The 16078-nt window shown below is 34.1% G+C and overlaps 1 protein-coding gene across 3 annotated transcripts in view; it reads right to left on the reverse strand.

The window, feature by feature from the left end:
- Positions 1–1640: 1640 nt before the first annotated feature.
- The window catches only part of LOC117339150 (cytosolic purine 5'-nucleotidase-like), a 132902-nt gene continuing 118464 nt past the window's right edge, over positions 1641–16078 (reverse strand). For 2 of the 3 annotated variants that reach the window (XM_033900571.1, XM_033900573.1), the window contains 11 exons: positions 13957–14053; positions 12796–12875; positions 12459–12519; positions 12057–12092; positions 11319–11411; positions 10885–10951; positions 5239–5461; positions 4921–4981; positions 4371–4428; positions 3109–3227; positions 1934–2274 (listed from right to left, as the gene is read on the reverse strand). In XM_033900571.1, coding sequence (XP_033756462.1) covers positions 2026–2274; positions 3109–3227; positions 4371–4428; positions 4921–4981; positions 5239–5461; positions 10885–10951; positions 11319–11411; positions 12057–12092; positions 12459–12519; positions 12796–12875; positions 13957–14053 — 1144 coding nt within the window. In that variant the 3' untranslated portion in view covers positions 1934–2025. Of the gene's footprint in view, positions 2275–3108; positions 3228–4370; positions 4429–4920; positions 4982–5238; positions 5462–10884; positions 10952–11318; positions 11412–12056; positions 12093–12458; positions 12520–12795; positions 12876–13956; positions 14054–16078 lie in introns of all 3 variants that reach the window. The other variant, XM_033900572.1, reaches the window with a different exon arrangement.

Consider the following 16078-nt stretch of genomic DNA (forward strand, 5'->3'; position numbering starts at 1 on the left):
ATTTTGCATAAAATTTACAAAATACCGAAATATATGATTTAACAATACGATACATACAATCTCTATGCAAAAAAATATGTGATTAAACTGTTAAACATGTCCAAGTGAAATTCTACAATATCTCTAATTCAACAATACATATACCTGTTGTTTCAATGTGGAAAGTCGCAGAGAAATATATATATACACAGTTTGTAGGTGAAAATTCCACACTACATGTACAATTTAAACATACATAAAATTTTAAAGTGAAAATTCCACATACAGTCTATCCTCGTTATATCGCCACATTTCAGCCACGGCACATTTGTACTTTAACAAACATGGCGGATGGCGGTATGCGAGGGTGGCGAACTTGACAAGGGAATTATGTAAGAGTGAAATCTGTTCCGGAGCTTCAGGTGGCAGTATGCGAGGCTGGCGGTAGATTTGGGTGGCGATAGGTCGAGGGTAGACTGTACCTAATATACTGTTTGATTTAATTTGCAATATTGTACACACGGTTTTTCAGGGACAATTTTGAATTAATTAGCAATATTGTACACACAGTTTTTCAGGGACAATTTTGAATTAATTAGCAATTTTGTACACACGGTTTTTCAGGGACAATTTTGAATTAATTAGCAATATTGTACACACAGTTTTTCAGGGACAATTTTGAATTAATTAGCAATTTTGTACACACAGTTTTTCAGGGACAATTTTGAATTAATTAGCAATATTGTACACACAGTTTTTCAGGGACAATTTTGAATTAATTAGCAATATTGTACACACGGTTTTTCAGGGACAATTTTGAATTAATTAGCAATATTGTACACACGGTTTTTCAGGGACAATTTCTCACAAGATGTACAACTTTAACAATACATACCATTTAACAATACATACCATTTAACAATACATAAAGTGTAAAAGTGAAATTTCAACATGAAACGTACAATTAACAATAAAAATCTCTTTTAATGAAATATCCATGATATGTCAAATTTACATATTATTTCTTTCAACTAGTCTCAAACAAGCTTGCAGTATAGTTAGGTATATGATTCACGATATAAGGTGTGTCAACCAATTTATATAAATATGGCGGTAAAATATATGTTAACAATTTTTTGTATAACACAAATGAAAAAATGCTTATCTTAGATAAAAATATACATATTCAATTAAATGTAATAAACAACTGTTTAGTGCTATGATAAGCAGACTACACCATCTATTGCTAATAATTTATTATTACTGATAAATGCAATAATTAATATAATTAATTTCAACATCAATTAACATTACAAACGTCAAAAAGTAATCACAATACATTATATTTGATATGTTTTACTACTGAAGTTGAAACATCAGGTTTTCAAAATTTCAATAAAGTCAAACTTGGTAACCTCAAACTCGAGTTTTACCACTTGAAAGTAAAGTAAAAATTGGAGAATTTGAACTTTTGACAAGTCACAACTAAAAAAAATGGATATCGAAATGTGAAAAACTGGTCTGGATAACATAAATCTTGCATAAAGTAACAGCTTATCTTAAAATAGAACATTTTAACTTTCATTTTTTAAAGTTTTATCCTTGTTAAATATACTTCATCTTCAACAAAATTGTTTTGGGACTTCATTAAAAAGATTAATAATCAAACTTGCAATGTCATCCATACAGTGTCTGTCGGAACTCTATGACAAACATGGAAACTCTTTATCTTGAATACTCGAATCACCCTTCTTCTTTTTGTAACGTTGAGAAAATGAAATCTACAAAATCCATTCTGATCCAGTTTAACTGTTTGGTTTAATCAGATGTTGATGTAATGTCAGTTAAGACAAAAGAAATTACTTTGCTACAAATTTCTACAAAACATCTACGAAACAACTACAAATTAAAAACAGTACATGTAGCATCAATTTTGTACAGCGATATTTAAGTGTGGATCTATTTATTTTCTGTGTCAGTGTTTGGATCTATTTATTTTCTGTGTCAGTGTTTGGATCTATTTATTTTCTGTGTCAGTGTTTGGATCTATTTATTTTTGGTGTCAGTATTAGCTTCCTCTGCACCGTCACTGCTGTCTTCGTCTTCCTGTATCTGCGTAAACTGACGAGGTGTTGTTGCGTAAAGATTTGGCACAATGCTGTCAGCGCGTTCCAGACGACCCCGGCGAGCTTCTGTGTCTGATGCAGCTACTTGGCGTGATCTGGGCGCCATCATGTCAACCTCTTTGTCATCCAAAGAGAAAGCTTCATGGCCCACTGTAGACTCATGCGGCATCTTAATTCAAATGAGTGGACAAATTAATAACAACACACTAGAATTAGTATGTCCGTAGTATGTAAAGAATGCAAACAGTACAATGAAAACGGCATCGAGTTTTTGAAGAAACAAAAACATTTTTTAAAATTTTATAAGGCATAAGACAAACACAGGTATTAACTGTTTTAAACTTGCCAAACCTGTCTGAATTTTAAAAATATATGATGAGAAATTAGCAACAATTACAGCCCTCCCTGTTAAGACATATATATTTTCTACCACAATACGCTGTGTTATTCCACTCTCAGGCCATTGTATAAATGTGCCGACTGTTGGATATATATGTTATATTCCACTAGTGGAATATAGCCTTCCGGTCTTTTGATTGGTCAAGAATTCGAACTTTGACCTGAACTGCAATCGTTACATCATCAATTATCAAATGACGTCACATCACCGGGTTCCGTCTGTCACTTGTACACCTTATTTGCATACGCGAAATAAGACTTGGCCACGTTCCCCTTTGATTCAAGCCGATATTATTGTGGTAGAAACAGGTCACACAACTCGTGATTTTGGATATGGAATTTATTTCACACTCGTAAGTTAAAGCTTGTGTCTTTTGTAACTTTTAAAAATAACTTACTGGAGTGAAATAGATTCCATTTCGAACAACCACTCGTTGTGTAACCTCTATATATATGAGAGGTTTTATAGAGAGGTTTATTGAGGTATTTTCAATGGCTCAAATCTTAACAGCAAAGATATATGTAGATGACATACAATCACTTGCACTTATTTGACTTTTTCTGTGGTGTAGGCCCGGGGGATGTAAAAACAAACTCCACTTACCAACATAGGAGGGGCTCGGAATGCGTACGAAAACGGGTAGTGGAGAAGGTTCAGAAATGTGGCAGCATACAGATCGGCATATCGCATCACCTGGCTGGCGAAGAAAGTCTGGCGGGAACCTGAGTGCAAAAAGACAGTAGAATAAGATAGATTCGGACTAACTGTGAAAAGAGTTGATTTAATGCATGTATCACTCAAAGTAGATCAATCACCGAAAATATTATTTATAAAACCAAATCAACAAAATGATAAGTATGATATACCTTATGTACATGGAAGATAAGTACGATATACCTTATGTACATGGAAGATAAGTACGATATACCTTATGTACATGGAAGATAAGTACGATATACCTTATGTACATGGAAGATAAGTACGATATACCTTATGTACATGGAAGATAAGTACGATATACCTTATGTACATGGAAGATAAGTCAATATACCTTATGTACATGGAAGATAAGTACGATATACCTTATGTACATGGAAGATAAGTACGATATACCTTATGTACATGGAAGATAAGTACGATATACCTTATGTACATGGAAGATATAAGTATGATATACCTTATGTACATGGAAGATAAGTACGATATACCTTATGTACATGGAAGATAAGTACGATATACCTTATGTACATAGAAGATAAGTATGATATACCTTATGTACATGGAAGATAAGTATGATATACCTTATGTACATGGAAGATAAGTATGATATACCTTATGTACATGGAAGATAAGTATGATATACCTTATGTACATGGAAGATAAGTATGATATACCTTACGTATGTACATAGAAGATATTACATGAGTGGCTATGTGTCATGACAAATTTATTACATTGTAGTTAAGTTGAATAATTTGATATGACACTTATGCACCCATTGCACATTCCATATGACAAACATACATAAATCAACGATTGTAAGATTGTTTTTATCACATATCTCATAAATATTATGCAAGTGAAAACTCTTGCACTCATTTCTGCACAATACAGGAAAATTTTGACTGCAAGGTCATGTTTTTCTCTACATCGACAATGGTGCAACGTCATGTATTAATTGCGACATCATAAAAAATGTATGACATCACAATAGTGTTATTACAAGAGTATTGCAATATTGATGACAGCTGTATTAAACGATGGAACAGGCCAGTTATGTGAATATTTATATAAATAATGTAATGTTGCCACCCCTCCAGTTGTCACTGTCAGATTCGGAGTAGCCATGGTAACCAGAAACTCACCACTTCTGAACAAGCTTCCAAGCATGCCATAGGTCATATCCATCTCGTGTGAAACAGTCTAAATTAACACAAAACAAATTAATCTATATTCAAGCTTAAAATAATAAATAACATGATCAGTATGTTAAATGTTGTCATCACCCATTAAATAAAATATAAGAAAAATATAAAAAGTTCAATAGTTTTTGCCTCCAGATGTCCATTCTATTCCTACTTTGGCCGACTTCATTGGACAGCCTCATGTCCAGCTTGACCACGGAAATACTTGCCTATAAATGGCCATCAACGGGACAAATATAAGCCAATACGGCCAATAAAACTAAAAAAAATATTTTGGGGGTCAGGGATAAAATCATAGCTATCTAACTTGAAAGAAGGATACAGACATTTTGATCAGGGTGAAAGTTTCTTGAATATTACAGTCTCTGTAATGGTCATATTTTGACTGCAGTGCTGGGTTTGACATTTCTTTGTAAAGTCGGTGATTAGAAAATACAAATAGAAATTATCTTTCTTGTTTAAATTAAGTAAGACACTTGAGTTTACCTACCCTGATGGTATGCTGAACATCTTTTAAATCTGGTTTGACATCACAGCTACTGTCGAGATTCCTGAAATTAACATTAAATTGTCTGGTATAAAAGTTGAAATTCAATTACCTGGTAAATTTTTTTTTCTTCTTTTTTAAAAAAAAAACAAACTTTCCTGAACATTGTATTTTCAATATTTTGTTCAATTGTTTTTAATTTTTAACAAAAATGACTAAAAATATTAAGATATATTACCGAGATTACTATGGGTCAGATGCAGGCTGTAAGAACTTGATATGATATATAATATATACATGTGTATAAGCTGTAATTCTTACTTAAAGAGATTCCCAATCTTGCCTTCCAGCTCTTCTAGCTTGGAGAAGAGATTGCGTTTGTCCGTCCATACAGAGAGTTCATGGGCAAGCTCTGGGACAACGAGGAACGTTCTCCATCCTCTGTCCTTCTTCGACTTGAGGATGTCACCAAAGATGTGGTCACCAACATATAGGACATCCTTATCCTGGACACACATCATCTCCGAGAACACATCCACGGATCCTACCAGCATAATATATATATTGATCGTCTCAATTATAGAGATCTAACTTCATAAAAATTTTCAACTCTAACTTAAAGACCCTATTTTTTACCTTCAAGTAAAGATTCAGTTCCGACTGCAAAAATGCTTTAAAAAATTCTCAGTAGCCTGAAATAATTTGGAGAAGTTTTTCATGACCCCAATGATTTTGAGATAACAAGGTTTAACTAGAAATTGTTGGTTAACAATTTGACGGGCTTTTCACCTTCTTAGCATAAATGACCTAAAGGCTTGGTATTTCAAAAGGTAAGAAAAAACTATTTAAAAACACTTGATAGGTCATCCGCATTCTAGTTTTGAATTAATCTGGCATCTGAAATAAAACGTTTCAACAAATGTTGGACGAGGGGAGGTAACTCGTACAGCCTTGTACGAGTTATCTCCCCTCGTCCAACTAACGTTATATCTCAGATGCCGTTATATATCTGATGCCAAATTAATTCAAAATGGCGTTCCGCGTTAATGGTAAACGTTACCGAAACACCAAAAAACATGAAAATCATCAGAATAACATTTTGAATCATACTTAAATTTCTTTTTTTGGAAAAAGATTAAAAAATGAAGATTTTCTAAAAATAGACTTATTTGACCCCATAGCGAACGCTTTTATTTGACCTCTGACCCTAAAACTTTTAGTGAGTAAAAGCTAGAGCCAGCCTTTAACTACAAATAACATAATTACCTGACCCCTGTAAAATGAATACTTTTTTAATTATGGGCATTTTAAGTTTTTTAATAGATGACGTCATGGCGGCCATCTTGGATTTCAAATCAACTTAAAAAATAACATAACTTGGCCAGGACAATCCAAGGATTATTTCAGCTAAGATTGAGCTGAATACCACAGGTGGAACTTGAGAAGAAGTTTAAAATGTAAAACTATTTTTAATATAGAATATATAGTGAAAATTCAAAATGGCGTATACCGGAAACCGTATGTGTCACAGAAAAAACTGAAAACGTCAAATTTATTAGAATGACATTCTACATCATACTAAGAATTTTTTTTGGAAAAAGATTGAAAAATGAAGATTTTCTAAAAATAAACTAATTTAACTCCATAGCGAACTCTTTTATTTGACCTCTGACCTTAAAACTTTTGGTGAGTAAAAGTTAGCGCTAGTCATTATCTACAAATAACATAATTACATGACCTTTGTAAAATGAATACTTTTAGAGTTATGGCCATTTTAAACTTTTCAATACATGACGTCATGGCGGCCATCTTGAATTTCAAACCAACTTAAAAAATAACATAACTTGGCCAGGACATTCCAAGGATTATTTCAGCTAAGATTGAGCTGAATGCCACAGGTGGAACCTGAGAAGAAGTTTGAAATGTACACACTTTTCTATTGAAATATATAGGGGGAAATTCAAAATGGCGTACAACAGAAACCGTATGTGTCACAGAAAAACTGAAAACGTCAAATTCATTAGAATGACATTCTGCATGATATTTCGAAAGAATTTTTGAAAAGAAAGGAAAAATGAAGATTTTCTAAAAATAGACTAACTTGACCCTCAGGCGAGCTTTTTCATTTGACCTCTGACCTCAAAACAATGCATTATTAAAAGTTGGCCCCAGATTGGTCCTACAATAATATATATTTGAAATTATTTTAACTGTTACCGTTTTGGAGCTATGGCCACTTAAGCAAAATGAGATATGACGTCATGGCGGCCATCTTGGTTTCTTGACCTACTTGAAGATGTTGCTGTCACCCCTTCAACTCATGCCATATACAATAGGCATAACTGACTTGGCATACCTTTTACCATTTTCCCACAATTTGTGTGACAAAATAAAATGCAGAAGAAGAATAATAATAATAATAATAATAATAATAATAATAAACAGAACAGAAACAATAGGTCTTTTCACCACTTTTGGTGAAAAGCCCTAACTATATACCAATTCTACTGATGAAAAGGCATAACAAACATGTATATATATTTCAAATATTCAAATTATGCTTTTTACATTAAAAGGAAAGCGTAGGGTCGGGGAAGAGAGGGGAGTATGAAAACTGGCGAAGATGAAAAGGAAAAAGAGAACAAAATTCTGGGAGAACAAAGAAGGGAAGGGTGATGAGGGGGCAGGGACAGGCGAGGCGGGAAGATGGAGAAAGGCTTTATTACATTTTCAATAGCAGCAGGGATAAATCTTTCTCCCACAGTTCACCAATTTATCTCCTGTTTTAGACGAGATTTCTCTGTCAACCCCTAGGGTATGACAGATTGCATGCGCTAACTTCCGAACCGGAAGTACTTCTGGAACTACTTTGTTACATGTTAAATATGCATAAGAGACACAGTTTTATGAAATGACGAGGTGTATTATTGTTAAAATCAGACTAGTTTCACTGATACCTTATTTTAGTGTTTGTATTTGTTTGGGACTGTGACAACTTCCTCAAATGAGGATGTTTACAAACAGACATTGATCACCGATGGGATATGCATTTATAGTTCTGGTTGGACGTTCCTGAATTCCCCCTCGAGTTGTGATTTCTCTGTCACACTCCTAAGGCGGGGAAGGATTCTATTAATCCCAGTTACAAGTACACCGACTATAGGACTGGTGTTTACTGTGTATCACTAAGATATATAAATATCTATTGTATAACTGTATTGCCAGTTGGTTCATACTGGTCGTCTCTGGCCACATGACCACTGTTTGTATTGAACCCTGAATCCTGATTAAATGACATAGATGTTCAGGTTCCCCGCCAAGAGAGCCAAGTTTTGAGATTATTTAATGGGATGTTTAGAATAGAGGTAAAAGTCAATATGAAGGATGTAATGGAAGTGGCGATTATATTAGAGTCTATAAGTAATCTATCCACAGCAAGCACCAGGTAACCACTCAATTGGTTTGTGTTTATGAAGTTAATTTCAAACAGTTTTGGAGACAAAGATCTGGTTTGTTCCAGAAATGCTGGAATCAATGAATTTGAATATCTCCATGGTAACCAAAGATATAGCAATATTGAAAACTTCTCCATAGCAGAAGCTTCACTGATGTGTGTAGGAAGTTTCCCAGAATTGAAAGGCTGGTCATGGAGATTAGGTGCCAGGAATGCTTGAATCAGTGATTTAAACTATTTTTTTCCCAATGGTACCATGGAAATACTGAAACTGAAAAAGTCCCATAGCAATATATGGTACAGCTAGAGCACTAGATTGATGTGTGTAGAATGTTTTGTGAAGTTATCTTGAAAGGTTTTGGAGATAACTCTGGACAGAGTAAGGGAACCTGTTTGTATATCCATCCCCCAACATTTACATTGTGTCTCCTTGTTGTATAAATCTACCCTAACTGTGTGGCCCTGTGGTTGTGTGGCCCAGGACAGAAAAGGGTTGGTTTAGATGTCTGTCTCCTTGTGGTATAAATCTACCCTGACTGTGTGGCCCAGGACAGAAAGGGTTGGTTTAGATCTCTGTCTCCTTGTTGTATAAATCTACCCTGGCAGTGTGGCCCTGTCATTGGTTAAAGAGCAAATCTTTATTTTTTCCTTAGCCGTAAACTCATTAAAATTAATCTATAATGTTCTGCAGATAAAATTCTCAAGTCACAGCAACCTGCATTCAGCAGTTCTCCTGTAATAGCAGATTGTCTCCCTTGATGTGCTGGCACATCTGACCTTGACTGCGCCAAGAGTAACAATGACCTCGCCTATGTTGATGCCCTGGTTTACCTATCAGTTTTAAACATTATATTTTTTCTAAATTGGAGCATTGTGACACACATATGTACCCTTGATAAACTAATGATTTGAAACTTATAAACGAATTCAATGCTGTTTTATCAACTTTTAAATAATTATATAATAAATACCTGAAAATTGATTATAAAAAAAGATTTTTTTTAAATGTAAGAGACTGGAGGCACTAGAAGTGTCTTGTACTGGTGAAGAGTATGCCTATATGATATAAATAAACATTGGTAACCAGATTTAATCTGGGAATCAAACATACCCATTCTGCTCCCTCAGGTGGGATGTCTGAGTGATCTGTCAGAATTGGGGGTGGGGACAATTAAGCTGCTATAATGACGCTTGACTGACCTGACAGACGTCATTATCCTTTAATCTCATTAGCAGAGATACTCTACCATAGGTATATAACACCCACTGAAATTAATTCTCATTGTATTCTGAGAAAATTTGCTGAAAGTACAGTAAACTTTCTAAATCTCTAAGGTTTCCAATGGGGATTGTCCCACACAGCAATCATACATCACTGGTCAACACAAAAATGATATCTACTTGTGTATTAGAATCCAGAATCCTGAAAACAAAGATGTTTCCACTTGTTGTCATATAGTCTGACTTCCGACCAATATGAAAATAATATGGCCAAAAGACAAACTTTAGGTAATACCTACAAATGAGCTGAAACACACAATACAAGAAATTCAGACAGCTACATTAGTAAGTTGTACTGGTCTTAACTAATATTAAGTGACTACGAAACAGATTAATTAGAAAACCACACAAAAAAGTCTTACTTAGATACGTTTTTGGCTGTAGTCCCCCCGGGCCCCTTCAATCAGACACCCCCCTCCATTTCCTGGTTTTCAGACAGATTTACGATTTGAAATTCCTCTACAGTATCCACGAAAGGTAGCATTTTAATCAAAATGGCTGTACAGACACCGGAGGTCAGGGTCACCTAGAAATGTGGTCGTTACCCTTAATGGACTCACACAACTAAATAATTTACTATATGTTATTACTAGTGACCCAATCCCTTTATTCGCTCGTTTGAAGTTCAAATGATGTGAAATTTATATCAATTAAAAGTTTGAAGTTTTTTCTACCGGATAAATGTTGTTATTGTATAGGTTTAATGGCATATTAGAGCACACGGGTACTCGGAAGACAGTAACCCTGACATTAACAGTATACTGGAGAACCCCTACCTGGGGATTTCCCACCTTTTTACACCTCGAATCCTACGCCATTCTATTTTCAGTAGGAGTCTATATTTTTGATTTTCCAAACCTCAAGACCCTACACTTTATTCTCGTGTATAGAAAGTACCCATTTCATATATTAATTACTCAGGAAAACAGCTACAAACCTAAGAAACACATTTTCCTCAGGGACTTGGTTCATGTGAAACACCAGCTGATTGGCTGATTTAGTTGTGGGAGTCCTTAAGAGAACCAGAGAGGACAGGGAGTTTGAGATGTATTGTGGGAAGGCATTACAACATATCAGGAGGTGGTATGGGAAAATGAATGCTCTCCTATGTCGGGACACCAGATTGTTTCGGGGCCAATCCCAGGGTATGTCAACCCTGAAAGTCTGATCTAGTATTCTACTAGTTTTGTATCTGATTATTTTTTTTTTTTTTTAAGATACTCTTGCTTTACCTCCTGAGTAAATCTGTCCTGATTGTAGGGGCCCCGTGTGTGAGCCAATCTTCAGTGCTCCAGTTTCCTGTCAAACACCAAAAATGAAGTGTTCAAATCACTTTAAGTCAGATTCTCTCTTGGTCTGAACATTGGATGTTATCTAAGCAATTTGTCAAGTTTGGTATATTTTCTAAATATTTAAAGAAATTAGCAGATGGAAAGCAATATATCGGATGGATAAATCAAGTGACAAACTATACATTGTAAATATTTTCTGCTTTTTTAACAGTTTTTATTTAGAACTGGTACTTCTAGCAATACAATAAATATGGGCAAGAATGTTGTTTAAAAAAACCTTTTTATTCTAATAAAAGTGAATGAACACATAACTTAAAACAAATAACAAAATCCAAAATTTTGCTAAACCTCTTCCCTGAAACATTAAAACTCACTCTATCCACTTGGCGTAAAATAGTTCCTTCCCTAAAGAACAGCGGCTTTCTGGCATCACAGATAATGAAGTCAAAGTATTTGGTCCAGTCTCGCTGTGGGCAATAGAAAAAGGAAGAATGTCAGATAATCACAGCAATGCTTTGAACTGGCATTCATTTTGCCTATGAATGACAATTAATTGATAGAAATTAGTAACATGTTTTTTTTAAATATATTCTTTTTAATCTCAAAGCATATAACATTTATTTTGCAAATTCCACCACTGAATTAATTCAAACAAATGTAAGCATATATGAAATGAGTATCTTTCAAAGAAATGTCTTGAGTATCCAATGTTACAGTTACAATGATAACAATTTTATCGTGACATTTATAGGGATATGGATGCCATCCATATTTATTATGGCTATATGTATATATATCATACAGTGGGAAATACAAAGTGAAGTTAATCTTATCGGGCACAATATTTGTGGTTTAAAAATAAAACATATGACATTTGTTTTTCATTGAAGTACATGTAAAGTGAAACCTGAATTTAACAAAACTCACCTTTAATGACATCTTGCATTATATGACGTAATATTATAACACCTGAAATACAATCTTCTGTGTTAAACTTGACTATACCAAGCCACTACCTTATCCTGGTATAAGATTCTTGACATCAGTCAAAAATTAATTCACTCTCTCCCTAGATATATAGATATACAAAATGTCCATGTATATATACTCACTGATTTGTCATGGTCCAACAGATAGTTCATGACTTTCTGGAAAAAATTAAAACATGACAATATGAGAAAGTATAACAGAAAGGATATAAAATGAGTTAAATAGTTAACAAGATAACAAGTTAAGGATGATTACAGAAGACAATATGAGTATACTTTCGTACATGGTACAACAGTATATGCATAGGCCCCCTTGTCTTGATTCAGAGCTCACTTGGGATTGGGACTAAATGCGATGTGACACGACTGAAAGGACATGGGTAACACTATATGCCCCCCCCCATTTCATGGCGGGGGCATAAAAATATATACATCTAAACTTCACAGTCAAAATTTGCCTGTCTTACAGAGGAAATTCATTTGAATTTTTTTTAATAGAATCTTATCTATATACAGTATACTTACATTGGTGTACACAAAATCACTGTTTGTGGCAAGGAAAACTTTTGATCCATGAGCTCTCATTCTGTTAGAGAGAAAAATACTTTTTATGTGTATACAGGGTTTCCAACCAGTAGCATCAAAAATAAAAAAAATATTCAGTATTTGACAAAACATGCAAGACTTCCACAATATTACCTAATGGTAGATTTTAATTTGTGAAAATTATGGACAAGAATTACTGTAAATTAAAACAGGTAATGAGAGAGATCAAATATGTATGACTGAAGAAAAAGAGTTCCATATGAGATTGAAAAACCAATTCCTGTTCTCTCGCAGATTATCTAAATGGCTGACTTACCTATCAAGTAGAACTGGAAGTCGGTCATCTTTGATGACATATCGCTCCAGATCTTTGACCGTCTCTCTTTTTAACGGACCCTGGAAAATTGATTCTCTGATAACAACTTAATTTCATAACACAGAAAGTAAATACCAATATGTGAAGGCAAAGCGGACTACAAAATTTATTTATTTATTTTCTATTTTATCTTTGTATTTTTTAATGTTTGCATATTTTTGCCCTTGCTCCTGCTTTGACAGAAATAAAGCTAACTGCACAATTTATGTTTAAAACAGCTAAAATGTTTGGAAAACAATTTCGAAGAATAGTTTCAAACTTGCAGGATTCAGATCAGAGTCAAAAACCTGAAATAAAACTTTTTAGAATATTTTCAATGGGAAATTTTCATATTCATATCAAAACAAATGTACAGGAAAAGTCAGAAATCAAATTTGACTGTATGGCACTAGCAATGATATTTGATACCAAAAATCATTCATGCAAATCACTATTAATGAGTGAATGGTGAAATCTTCAAATCTTCTAATTTTGCACATGAATGACTTTGAAAGGTAATTAACACATGTACAATACGCCACTGACCTCTTGTGGTTGAGAAATGAGGAATGAAACACACACAAAATATCAACATTCATTAATTAAACAAAGATGTTGATTGAAACAATTGCACATAGATTTTATTAAAGACATTTCATCATGTAATGTAGAGTTACCTCCCTTCTCCGACAAGGATGGATTTTTTTCATCTTAAAATAGAGGTTGTCTCCCTTACACCAATGAGAGCAATTCCACATTACTACAGTACTTAGGGTTACAACCTCCCTTACACCAATAAGAACAATTCCACATTACTACAGTACTTAGGGTAACGGTTTTCAATACAACCTTTTACATCACACAAGGAATTGTTTTAAAACTACAATCCTATAAAAATCAGAAAAATGAGAGGATTTTTATTGATTTTCATCATAAACATTCTGTGTATCAATCACTTATTGAAAACATTTCATTAATAACCCTTTAAGTTTCATCACTTCAATTTCAGTCCAGTTTTTTTTCCCACATACTAAAAACATTTCAAAGTCAATTTTTGACAAAACGAATTAAACAAAAAATGAGTTTCTTTAAAAATAAAATTTTTGTGTCAGATATAGATACCTCTTTCTGATGAACATGGTCGGTAGCGGCTAGGACGTCCTGATAAATGGACCGGTAGGTCATCGTCAGGTCGCCACTCTTAACACCCTTGTCAAACCTATAGACAATAAACATTTTTATTAAGTGATCAATGAAACATCATCTCTCAGCCAGGTAAATCCAGCAGGTTACACTGACATCAAGATCTGTCAATCTGATTACTTCACACAAACGTCTGTTTATGTTTGTCAGCCAAATCACAATTTTGAATTCAGGGTCTCCTGAGATCTTATGTTGCCCACAAAGGAATCTGAGCTTTAGTGCCCCCGCTACCCTGAGCCACAGTTTGGTGACAATCGCATCAGTAGTTCCTGAGATTAGCTGGTTACATTGCATCGGGACGGGATGCGAAGGGATGCGAAGGGATGCGAGGTGAGGGGACGGCCATGGGTAACACTATATCCCCCCCCTTTCCATTTCATGGTGCAGGCATAAAAATGTAACACATGAAGTGTTATGATTATAGTACACCTAATGAGCAGAGATCCGTTTACTTAACAGGCCCAATGGGCCTATATCCTACATCTGTTTTGCAGCTTATGAACAGTAGACTTTGTTGGAAAATAAAAATCATGTAAATTTGAAAGTTGACAAGTCAATGATGTGGATTCGAAAATAATACTTTCATTTTTTCAGTTTGATGTTACACATCAAAATTTTGTATTTATGATAAAATAATCTAATTATAACATTTACAGCACATCCGACCCCTGTGACCTTTTTCACAAAGAAGGTCAAGGCTATTCACTTGAACAAAATTGGTAGCCCTGTATGCATCGGCACCAAAATCATATGTTCATGAGCCTCTACATTTTCAAAAGTAATTTGTTGAAAGGAAAACATTGATGCTGTTTGGCAGAACAGATGACAGATGCTGCATCATAGCATTAAAAATTGCTTACCCTATTGAGCATGGAAGCATAAAACCCACTTAGCTTTTCATTTCTATCACAGTTAAAAGGTTATACTGAAGAAAGAATATGTTTCTTATCTCCTTAATTTTTAACTTTTTTGTTTGTTTGTTTGTTTGTTTGTTTTTTGTCTTATCATTTTATAGTTTATATGATTCAAAATTACCACAAATTAGAGAATTCGTTTTTTTAAAGGGGGACTTATTTTCACTATAAGAAAAATTGACTGATGGTACCATACTTAAGGGGACTTTCTTAACACAACACCTCAGAAGCCTTAATGATCTGACTTAGCTAATTAGAATCAGGAGAAAGCTGACAGCCTCTTCAACTCAATCTCAACTGCCTAACATGATTTTCACATTTCAAAGAATTTCATTAGCGTTAAATTTTGTACTTTGTATCTGAAAAATAGTTTTTCTTATCTTTCCTCACACTTTTTGATGCGATGAAGAAACCATAACATTCACCATAGCTTCCTGGTTAACATGGCTGAAGCAAATGTTTAGAGCACAAACTGATAAACTCGGTAATTAAAGAATAGTGGAGTGACACCTTGGTAGGTTTTATGTAGACAATTTAGTGTGGAGGTTAAAGGTTAAATCTATGTATCCTATACTAGAACGGACTCGTAAACAAGGCACAAATGTTTTTCATGACTCTAGTTTCCTGTCTTAATGAATCCATAAATGTCTGCCCAACTAAATAAGATGGGCCAATTGGACGTGACCACTTATAAAAACTTGTCAAATGTAATGTGACTATATAATAATCATATTTTTAACATTTCATTTCCATTTTGCCCTTACGTGTGACCTTGACACATTATATTTCAAAATAGAATTGGATGAATTTTAAATGAATGTACTTTAACATATGACTTTTACTTTGAACTTTATATGTGACCTTGACCCTGAATATTTCAAAACAATCTTGTGAAATATAAAGAAACATTTTCATCATGTGATTTCCATTTGACCTTTTCATTTGACCTTGTGAAATGTAATGAAATATATATACTTATCATTTCCACGTTGACCTTTATATGACCTTGACCCTTTATATTTCAAAATAAGGCCAAAGGTCAAAATCACTCAATGATAAAAACCACAAAATATTCAGACAACAATACTGCAAACTCTGTGTCTATACACTAGCGTGTATGGTACCCC

The sequence above is a fragment of the Pecten maximus genome, chromosome 12, assembly GCF_902652985.1.
Source record: "Pecten maximus chromosome 12, xPecMax1.1, whole genome shotgun sequence".
NCBI lineage: Eukaryota > Metazoa > Mollusca > Bivalvia > Pectinida > Pectinidae > Pecten > Pecten maximus.